We start from the raw sequence: 11,639 nt of genomic DNA on the forward strand, positions 1-11,639 counted from the left end.
ACTTTACCACAGAGCTGGAGGAAACACAAACCGAACGTATTGATCAAAATGTGAATTTTTGATAAAATGCAGTATCTATGGTCATCTTATCAATATCGTGCGTGGTCTGGGATATCTGTGTTGGGTGCGGGGGGGGGGGGGGTCAATGCCTTATAAAGATTAAGATTTAAATTGTATGGGGGTCTTCCCTTCTAGATCCGCGTTAACATACTAGTAATTCTAGTTTAAACACCCCATACGTGAGTTACTGTGAAAACCCAAACAATGCACAAGGGTCTATAAATCATTGTAATTAAGGTGAATAAATAGTAATCTATACATACACTGCTCATGGTGTTTCTCAGCCTAGAATGTCTTATTAAAGCAATATGAGCTGTATTTTTAGAATTTGCTGCAAAAACCTGCTAGTATGATAAGTCTGCATGTAACTTAAACTCGAATGATAAAAAAGGTTTGAAAGAATCATTAATTTTCGTAAGAAGTAAATTTGTCTTCTAAGGAATATATAGCAGATCAATTTTTGTACAGGACAACAATATTTAAATTATGTTTCATTTAAGGCTTCTTTACGGCTTTTCAAATAAAAATATGGCTAACAGAACATATTTCGTCCCGGGGGACTAGGTGGATAGAAGGAGGGATCGGTCCTGTCTCAAACACCTGTGGCATGGATGAGTTTAGTCCCGGGGGTCTAGGTGGATAGAAGGAGGGATCGGTCCTGTCTCAAACACCTGTGGCATGGATGAGTTTAAAAACCAAAACCAAACCAAAACACGTGAAAAAGATAAATGTTAAAATGATTTTATTTTATCTCGGTAGGAAACACGGATTGATTTCTAGATGACGTAACACAATTGATTTCTAGATGACGTCCCACAATGGGAGAACATAGTTCATTGAAGCGCTCTACCAGTTGCTGTAGAATCCGGAAATCTTATGTCTACCGCCGCGTTTCTGTGCCATAATGTTGTCTTCCTGCGATGCTCTGTCTAGGTCCTGGTCAACCGGATCCGGAAGTGATTTGCTCATTCTAAAATCAGAATGAAACTGTGTTAGAGATGGTCAAAAATGACAAAATGGAATATAATACAATGGTTACTCGGCATCAGGTATCGTCTACATGAATGTTAGTACGGTAGAGAGAGAGAGAGAGAGAGAGAGAGAGAGAGAGAGAGAGAGAGAGAGAGAGAGAGAGAGAGAGAGAGAGAGAGAGAGAGAGAGAACTCACGAGTCTTCTCGTCCCATACGAGAGTATATCTCTTGAAGTAAAACTTGTGTTGGTATACCTTCAAAAGAAAAAAAAGAAAAATAAAGTTTTTTGCTTGGACAAAATGAAATCAAATTAAATCCACAATATTTTTTTTGGCCAAAGAGCACCGCCTATATGATACATCCAGTGCATCTTTTATAATCTTTTTCCGATTTTCGTTGTTGTTGTTGTTACATGTATAATTTATATTGTCAGTGGGGATCAATTTACATACATTATTTTAACACTGACCTACATGCATGCTTTGTTCTGTCTATATATACGCAACAAAACCGCCGTTTGTTTACGAAGTTTTTGTGTTTGGTAAAATAAACATTTTTGATCGGGATATTTTTTCTGTTGAGATGATCGCAGATTATAAATATCAACCTGAGCACAATGGGATCAGTTCTATGGTGATAAGTTCTGTGTTAGTGTATCTGATTCTCCTGGCTATTCCGGCCTAGAACTATAGTCAGATATCATTCCAATACTTCATAAATCAAATAGGTACTTTGAATATTTCTCAAATATCACTTCCTAAAACAAATTTCAGAGATCCGTTTTGATTTGTCTCAACTATCAATTCCTAACAATAATTTCTAAACCTATGTTCAAAGATACTTATTGGATTTTTTACATCTTAAAAGTACTAATTTTATAATTCTACCAGAGAAATTAAAGACCGTACAATTGTCCTTGATGTGTACCAATGTCGGGCTATGTTCCGTAGTAACAATAATATACTTATTGACGATAGAAAGAAATATGCCGGTAAACATTAATTTGATATTTACAAATGAAATACGATTAATTTGATTAAACAAAGTCTAAATGACAGTCCAAATTACAAAGCTAGCCGATCTGTTTGTCAGTTTGAATTGTGTTGACCATTCAGCGTTCCACTATCTTAATCTGGTTTCCATAGAAATTATCTAATTTTTTTTTCTTTTTGTTTTGTTTTGGTTTGTTTTTTTCTTTGTTTTTGTTTTTTGTTCTGTTTTTTTTTTTTTTTTTTGGGGGGGGGGGGGTGAAAACTTACCCGAATTAGATTATATATCGATATGTAAGTTGATTGTGTGTGAATATAAACAATACAAAGCTAGCCGAGATGTTTGTGAATTTGAACTGTGTAAACCATACGGTGCTTTACTTCCGGATCCTACGTAATCTGGTTTCAGTAGAAATCTTCTAATGATGTTGTTATTGGGTTTTTTTTTTTTGGGGGGGGGGGGACTCGGACTTTAGTTACCCGGATTATATTATATATCGATATGTAAGTTAAATGGTTTTAGTATATTGCACCTAGTTTTCGCATTCAATTATTATAAGCTTTCCTGGGTCGAAATAACTGTATTAAAAGATCAAGTACTCGAAAAACATGAACCGCTTATTTTAACTTCTGCAGGAGATCCGCGATTTTTTCCCCGTATTTTGAATGATTTAGATGTAACTGCTGAGATATTGAAGGACAAGAGAAATCCATCTTCAGCTCACATTTAAAACTATCTGTTGGTGAGCGAATTAGCATAATTACGCGAGATCTGGACGAGATTTGGGTATTTATGGATCCATTATTCAACTTCTGCGGTTCACGGTGTGCGTTGAAACAATTGATAAGAAGCCATTACGGCTGACACAAACTACCCGACGCGGATAAAAACGGAAATACTTTGAAATGCAAATACAACACCGGTATTGAATGAAAGTGATGCGAATGTGTGCCAATTTATCTGATTAATCTGCATATCATTTAATTTTATAAACCAAACCTTATTGAGTGGAAAACAAAATGGTGTCATTTTTTTTTATATTCCGATCACGTTCTTCAAGCGTACTAAAACTTTTTATCTCCCCTTATATACTTCACCTAGCCCTTTAACGGGTCGACTTTCTCCCACTTCATCCATACTCTACACTCTACTAATCGTGATCGGCTCTATGGGGTATACGGTTTTAAACACAAAAACGCACGTGCTTAAGATGAGAAAAATGACATTTGCATTCGTTGTTATCTAGCGCCCTCTGGCGTCGTTTTATGTGCGGCTCGATTTTCCCTCCCGTCTCAGATTGTGTATTTATTTGCTGTGTATGAATTTATCGATAAATGGGCCATCAATAAGCTTCCTTAATGAACTTTTTTCAATGCAGTCACTAGCATGGAGAAGTTGTTATACAGAAGACTTGAAAATAGTCGATTACCAAACGGTATTTGAAAGCCCCTTCTTAAAAAGAAAAGACATCTTAAACATAATTTTTTTTATTCCGGCTGATAATGATTCTGTTAATAACTAAAATAATTGTTCATTCATAGCAGTTTTCCTAAAAATGTAATACCGGTATCAATTGAAAAAAAGTTACATAAAAATACGATGCATGTATATCGCACGTGCAATGAAGTAAAATGATTTTTGCTATTGCAAATTTCAAAAGAGTAACTAATGAACAAACTCAGTTATAAATTAGCTTAAACACCCTCGAAAGCTTGTGAAAATTCAAGGTTATTTTGGCGAATAACATTCTTGTTTGTGAATATATCCGCCTCAGCATCGGGACAAATCTTGATAAAGGAACAAACTTACTTGTTTCACCTTAAATGTACAAATGTAGTCATTAGGTATTGTTTGAGTATCTTTATTTGACCACACACTTTTTATTCATAGAACCATTATCAAATGATGAGGAAAACTTCTGCCGTGTTTATTTTGCTATGCATATTCGAAATAAAAACACTGTTTAACAAAGTATATAAGCTTTGTTTTATAAACAAATAAACCATTATTTAGACCTAAACCAGTGATAATTATCATTGAATAAACTCTTTCCAACAAATACCTATTTGTATTCCACTGCATGAATATAACTGCAGATCCTTATGGAATCAATACCCCTTGTGAATTTTAATACCTTAATTTTTATTTTTGACAATTCAAAACAGACATAAACTACGTGAAATTATAGCAAAAGTTCGGTGCTCGCGATTTTACATTCTCGCGATTTTATACAATTAAAACAGCGGAGTCATGTAAAATAAGGAATCTACTGTTGTTACTATTCCCCGGTTGGTCATAAAATGTTTAAATACTTCTGCTTTTTAATTTTTTGATCATTTTCTGTTTGAATCCTACATGCAGTTGTTACTATTCCCCTGTTGGTCATGAAATGTTTGAATACTTCTGGTTTTTAATTTTTATCATTTTTTGTTTGAATCGATTGTAGTTTGAGAAACATGAACATACTTTGTAAACACATTTTTTGGAAATTTTCCTGTTGCATTGTGGGTAAAGACATGGCCGCCATCATTCCGTTGAACGTCTTGGGATCTGGGAGCGCCCTTTTCTGTGTACAGATACCTGAAATGTTGAAATATATATTCCAAAATAAAAAAAGAAATAATGTGAGAAAATGTTTCGTGACTATCGATTGTTACAGTAAAAGAGTCCGGCTAGTTTAAACGGTTCAAACAGACATTGTGTCTCCCGAAAAAAAATAACAATTTAGAAAATGGAAGCAAAAACAATTTATAACTTCTAAATCTTATTCATATGCACAGTGGTATTAAATGTATATACATGTAATCTTAGTTGTTTTGTTTTCTAAGTTTATTTCATACATGTAAAAAACCGAACATTTTTATATTTAAACCGACCCCCCCCCCTCCCGAAACAACCTCTCTCTAATCAAAATCTAATAGGAAGTAAAACCGATATTTCTCCTTGATTTTGTTTCTGTTTTTTTTTAAAAACAATAACACGTATTAATTAAATGCTAGAATGAAAAACAAAGATCAAGCACATCAGGTATTCAACAGTATCCATTCTCTGTGTTTCAAAGATTGGATAGATCGGATTTCTTTTATCAATTTTCTCCCGAGTCCTCTCGCGATTTGACATTGTATTCTAAAGCTTACTGTCAGGTTTTATACTATTGTTATCCGTCTGTAACATTGGTGCATTTTATGAGTGACAACCTCGGGAAGTTTCAATCGAGTACTCTACGCTACCTCCTTAAAGTCAGAGGAAATGATGCCCCTGTTAGTTGTAATAAAATAATTTAAAAAGAAGATAGATGCGTGAAGTTAATCGAGTGGGTGGGGTGGGGTGGGGGAGTAAGTGAGAGAATCCACAAAACTCTAACTAGGCGCATGCGCGTATCAAGAATTTTTTTTCCAGAGAGTCCGGGGGATAAGTTTGCTTGTCGCGGAAGGGGGACGAGGCCTAATTTTACGGAGTGAATTTGGTAATTTTGAATTTCAGGACCAACCCCCCCCCCCCCCCTCTGCCCCCTCCCAATATCCGCGCATGTGAAGGGTTTAAGTTAAACCGTTTTAACACCGAATGACCGAAGGCCATTGTTTGCAACCTTCTTTAATCACAGATACACATTGATTAACTACTACGCAGTATCTAACAGATAATTAAAATGGAATATTATCATGTTAAAAATAATCTAAAAGTTATGAAACCTCACTGGGGCAGTGGTCAACATTAAATACACCTTAAAAAACGAGAAAAATTGTTTCTCCTCAACTCCATTTCACTTAGACGAGTTTACTGAATAGTTATGAAGTGTGTTTATTGCATTAAACTCTTTGCTGTCCAAACATTTGCAGATATCCAAAGAGATTCAAAAGACAAACTGTAGGTGCGTTTTTCAATAACGGAGACCTGTGTCGAACTGATTGGCATGTACTCTAGGACGCTATCTTGTAATTAACCGGGACCATATGGTCAAGATTCCGGAAAGTTACATAATCAGTGTGGACTGTTGACCCAGAAACTTAACTTCAAAGTACGGCAGGTGTGTCAAAATAACTGTTGTATCTCGGAATTTCTGATATTATTTCAATGTTTCTTTTAAGGTTTTATTATTTGTTTAAGAAACTCTCTCTTTTTTTTTTTTAATTTTAATATGCCTTTATATACAAAGTTCTTATTTTTTGAGAACGCGAAACATAAAAGAATAACTTACAATGATAAAAAAGAACCGAAAAAGAAAATTTTAAACAAATTAAAGCTCATCAAAATTATAAGAAAACCAAGATAGATGAAAGAAACATATAAAACCCGAAATAAAATTTATTATAGGGTCGCCTTGTATACATTTTAATGCTCTATATCTGTTTGTTTCCAATAACCGAGCAATATACACATGAGAGACGCTGTGTTAATTTCATCTATTACCCCACATCGACGCCGAATAAAACCTCGTCTTTAGGAGCGCATAAAAAAAGACTCGGCAGGGAGGAGTCGTCTGCAGTCATAATTAACCTTTCAGATGGACGGCCATCTTGGAATCAAAAAGACAAGAATAGCTCTGTTCGACTCACCAGGGATTTTCCCTCTCCCAAATTCAAGATAGGAAAATTAAATTTCCATACTAGAATAGCCCAAGAATTGTGGACTACAGTGAGAGAAGGAATGAGGATTATGGGTGATGTATGAGAGAGAGAGAGAGAGAGAGAGAGAGAGAGAGAGAGAGAGAGAGAGAGAGAGAGAGAGAAACGCGCAGTTTCAAATTTTCGGCTAGTATTATTTAACTTACTAACAAAGTGGGGAAAAATGATAAGAAATTCTGATATCAAATATACACTGAATGTAAATATAATGCCATAATATGTATATTTTGAGCAAATAAAAAACTTAATTTAAATTTGTTTTGTTTCTATTTCGTTATTATTATCTCTGTCCCCCGTTGTATGATGAAGTTGAATGAATAATAATTGTTTAAAAAGATGAAAAAAAAATGGCAGACGAAACAAAACGCTTTTCTAGGAAAAGTTTGGGCGATCATTTATCGATATCGTTTATGTATGATACTTTCTTATTGTCACACAATTTTATCAACTGTTTTCCAAAATGTTTTACCATTCTATGCCTCAGGAAAATTGTGTCCAAACTTTGTTTATTTACAAAACATCGCAACATGCATGCCTCGCAGTTTCATATATAGATAGGTTTCAATAGACGTACATGTACCTTCATATGACACAAAATAAATAATCGATGAATTAAATCTCTTTCCTTTTCTCTGTCAAATTAGAGATTAATTTGTGTTTTTAATTTGATCAGTGTTTAGTTCAATTCTTAATCTTTTTGCGGAAGACATACTTCTTTTAATAGTCTGTAAGTCATCTGATATGTGTTGTCAAAAAAGACCATCTGCCATATTGTAAATTTAATACATACATCCACCGATTACAGCAGCGCAGCTAAGTACAAAAGAATTGTTAACAGAGGGTCTTTTGGAGAAATTGAGCACCAATTTTCATTAACGACGTCAGTATTTACACTCTAGTATTAGTTTTAATACCCAACCCAATAGTACTAACAGTAATATCAGTAATAGGTCTATTAAAGAGGCTGGCATGGACAGTAAACTTAACCATCAGATTTGCTTAAACTTTTAAGATACGATTTGTTTAGCTATATAAACTATTAATAAGGAAAGAAAAAATATATTTTACCTTGTAAATTTGAGTATTCTCCCATGTTTTTGTACAGAACTCTCATTTTAAAGGAGATCAATACAGTCTAAAAATGGCCATGACCATCGAGCTCCCTTAATTAACGGCAAGAGTTGATATTTTGTTATTTATTTATTTTTTATTTTTTGCTTTTGTAGACCAGAACTAAAAAACTCTGAAAAATTCACACCAATCAATACCAAAGCACATTCTAGTATGCTAAAATAATTTAGAATTTACAATATAACTGGCAAATCCTTATAAATAACCTTTTGTGAAAAGGAGTTTTGCTGGTCAGCAAATTAACTATAAGATCTACCAAAAACATTCAGAAATGATTTGTTTACCTATAAAATATCATTAGAGAAAAAAATCATATAAATTTTACATTGTAAATTAGAGAATTGTACTATATTTTCATATAAAACTTTTCTTCTAAAGGAGTTAAATACAGTATAAAAATGGCGATCAATCCCTCTTACTATTGGAAACAAAATAACTTGTTTTTTTTAATTAACTGTTTTTCATTTCCTGAGATGAAGAGTTCTGTATAACAATGTATAAGAACATTCTAAAATGTTAAAGTTCAAATATGTTGATGATTTCTTTACTGAATTATTGTTAATAGTGTCCTTTCTGGTATATTTCATTTTATCAAATCAAATATACAACATGACTACTTATGATAAATTTTGATTATCAATAATCTAAATTTTTGTAAAGGACAATAGTAAAAGAATATCAAACATAGATTTTTATAGAATGTAGGAAATCTGAGGATTAATTTGTTAACCTTCCTGTCTCTTTAAACGTATTCTACTTCATTTTTGCTCACGATAGTTAAAATCAAAACCAATGACATAAAGCTTCGTTTGTTTTCATTTAAATCGTAAGGAATTAAAGGATGACAGACATCATTGCTTTTGACAGCTAAAAACGTTCCTTTTTATTAGTTTGGATCGTATTACACTCGAGCAACGGATCGTTTTTTTCAAATGCACTGAACACACAAACAAGAAATGATGCACATCTCCAACTTCATTTAAACCCGTTTTACAAAAAAACCCACCCCAGTTTGTCTCTATTTTCCTTTTAATAAACATATCTTACTTGGACATTTGACACAATAGACCAATAACAATAAAGGAAGGAAGAAAAAAGTGATAATGGCTTCATGACTGACTGATTTTTTTTTAAATTTTTTTTTTTTGAATAACGGGTTAAAGTCTGTCACCATTATAACGTTTTACATGAAAAAAACCCCCAAAAGATATAAAAGTACATTTCCGCAAATATGCAGGAAGGGTTAAGAAGTGCATTGAATAAATAAGATATAACAGTATTATGTCTTTAAAAAAGGGCCGGGGGTGGTGGGGATTTTTCATTCAAACAACCCTCCAAAAATATCAAAGTTTAAAAGCATAAAAATCTAAGATTAAAATTTGTCCATGAATTTAGTCTCAAGCAGAACTTCAACGGAATTCCATCTAAATACAGGCTATTACGTGTTTAAAATTGTCATGGTAGATTTGTTTACGGCAAGTTTTCAATTCAAATATAATCATTAGTGAATCGTAAAATCAAATTTGTTTTTCTCCGAATTTTTTTCTTCGACTGAAGAAATAATCTTTAAAATTAGATGAGTGATTAGTGAACGTGCGATAATTAAAAAAAAAAGGAATAAGGCTACACCGTATATCAAAATAATGTTTTAAAAAGTAGAATATACATATAAATACAAGAGAGAGAGAGAGAGAGAGAGAGAGAGAGAGAGAGAGAGAGAGAGAGAGAGAGAGAGAGAGAGAGAGAGAGAGAATGATTTAACTTACCCAATGAGAGGAAGGTAGAAATCAGCACCCACAGAATTTTTGACAGCATTTTAGTTTTAAAAAAATAAAAATCTATGAAAGTATCTTTGGTCGAGTCTAACAATTGAGCGAAAACTCTGTCGTTTTTCCAGCACGCTACAAGAAATTTTTTTGTATCATTTTGACTGAAAATTAACTAAAACTGTTATCCCGATTAATACAAAATACCAACAGATCTGACGATGTCGAAAACGTTAACACACGGAACCTGTAACGGTTAATCAATTTATATCCGAACAAAATTCGCCCCCGACCTGATCTGTTGAAATCTACCAATTAAGCAGAGGACGATTTTTTTTATCAATTTGACTTCGATCGATGGAATTTTATTGGTGATAATCTATATTAAATAATTCATAAACAGCCAACATGACGCTGAGTTGTTTGCTATTGACAATCCCGCAAACAGCAAATCAATGAACTCCTTAATTAAAAATCTTCCCGACAGCCCTGCTTCTTTGTAACGCGTCATATCATTGGATAATGACCTTTTACGCCCCGTACTTTGAGAGTTTGTTTAAATATCGTTGTAATGATACAATATTAAATTAACAACAGCCATTTAATCCCCTAATCCGATTTATATCCACGATTCTGTTCACAGAATTGATATTTTGTGCTAATTTATAAGGTTTCCCGGAACCAACAGTTTTTAAAGACCCGGATCACAGTTTAATTAACACATATTTCTCATATAAATATTAAAACAATTCACAAAAAAGTGAAAGATAATCTTTTATATTCTTATATTGATTGTTGTTTTATGGGGTACACGTGCATTTACCTTTCGCAATTAGATTGATGCGATTCATGTTTTTATCAGTTAAAACTGTTTTAACGTACAAAACTTCGCCCATACATTATTGGAGGTAATATCTGAAGTGGAATTACTTGCTTCTCGTACAATTTATAGCTAAGCAATGCCATTAGGATATTTTTGTCTCTCCCTGAGGCTTTCAATGCTTATTTTTTGGACATTTGATTTTTATAATCTTTTGTCAGTCTTTTTTTTATCAACTAATGGCGTTCGTTAATTGTTAATTGTTAAGCAGGGCACAAATCAAATTGCGCTATAAAGATGGCCACTTATGATTGCTGCCTACCATGTTAAGAGATCCACCTTTCAGAACCGTTCAAGAAAATATTACACATTTTACATTGAGAACGCAACAATGTTATAAAGGGTATAAATATATAATCTCTGATTTGAATTTCCCTAAAAAACTACATGTATCAAGCGATTATTTCTTCATCAACAATGCATTTTTTTCCACCGATATGATACCTCTATACAATTCAAACGTTATTAAACCCGGAAATAAGATTCTAAAACGTTTTAAAATTAATACCATGGAAGATGAAATTCTGATATGTTTGTTTATTCAACAGATAAAGCTAAGAAATAATTAATATAATAAATATAACCAAACAATAATTAAGCTGATATTGATATTTCAAGTTCACATGAAAATCACAACCTGTGCAAATGTGTTGGCGATATACTTTTGTTTTTTTTTTAAATATTGTACTGCAGATCATAGTATACTAGTATACAATATATTCAAAAGTTCGAATAAAAAATTATTACAACCTCCGAGGTTTTCACCTTGAAAAAATACATAATTTATTATTAATGTCATTTTTGTCATGTAAACAATGCTGGTATTCATAATAAGTAATAAGTGTAAACAATTTTATTGACTTATATCATTATTTTTAAAACTTTCAATTGTTTTTATAGAAAATTATATTCCTAATATATAGTGGGTCATTACTCCAAGGTTTTCTTAATTCAGGTTGGTTTGTTTTCTATCAGAATTCATCTGGACTATGACAGAAATATGAAACACATACCAATCTATAAAATGAAAATCTTTGCAAGTCTAAAACACGACAAACATCAAAGATTTTAGTATTGCTCAAAATTAATAATCTAATCCAAATGTCATACATGTATCTAATTTTTAAAACGAATATTTTCAACAATTATCGGAAATATGTCGGTTGTTTTTTTCTCTGATAACTTATTTACCCGGATGTATATGTATGTATTTTA

At 32.7% G+C, this 11,639-nt stretch overlaps 1 protein-coding gene across 1 annotated transcript; it reads right to left on the reverse strand.

The window, feature by feature from the left end:
- Positions 1-787: 787 nt before the first annotated feature.
- LOC105319775 (uncharacterized) lies at positions 788-9,861 on the reverse strand. The gene is made up of 4 exons (XM_011417453.4): positions 9,545-9,861; positions 4,489-4,602; positions 1,229-1,286; positions 788-1,030 (listed from the first exon to the last, which is right to left on the reverse strand). The coding sequence occupies exons 1-4, from the start codon at positions 9,591-9,593 to the stop codon at positions 907-909; spliced, it is 345 nt and encodes a 114-aa protein (XP_011415755.3). The 5' UTR covers positions 9,594-9,861; the 3' UTR covers positions 788-906.
- Positions 9,862-11,639: the final 1,778 nt, after the last annotated feature.

The sequence above is a fragment of the Magallana gigas genome, chromosome 1 (assembly GCF_963853765.1).
Source record: "Magallana gigas chromosome 1, xbMagGiga1.1, whole genome shotgun sequence".
In the NCBI taxonomy this organism is placed as follows: domain Eukaryota; kingdom Metazoa; phylum Mollusca; class Bivalvia; order Ostreida; family Ostreidae; genus Magallana; species Magallana gigas.

Coding starts and splice junctions, on each gene's coding strand:
- LOC105319775 (XM_011417453.4), bottom strand. CDS start 9,593: ATGCTGTCAAAAATTCTGTGGGTGCTGATTTCTACCTTCCTCTCATTG. Junction 1,287..4,488: donor CCAAAAAATGTGTTTACAAA/GTATGTTCATGT, acceptor TTTCTTTTGAAG/GTATACCAACACAAGTTTTA. Junction 1,031..1,228: donor CGTATGGGACGAGAAGACTC/GTGAGTTCTCTC, acceptor TTCTGATTTTAG/AATGAGCAAATCACTTCCGG.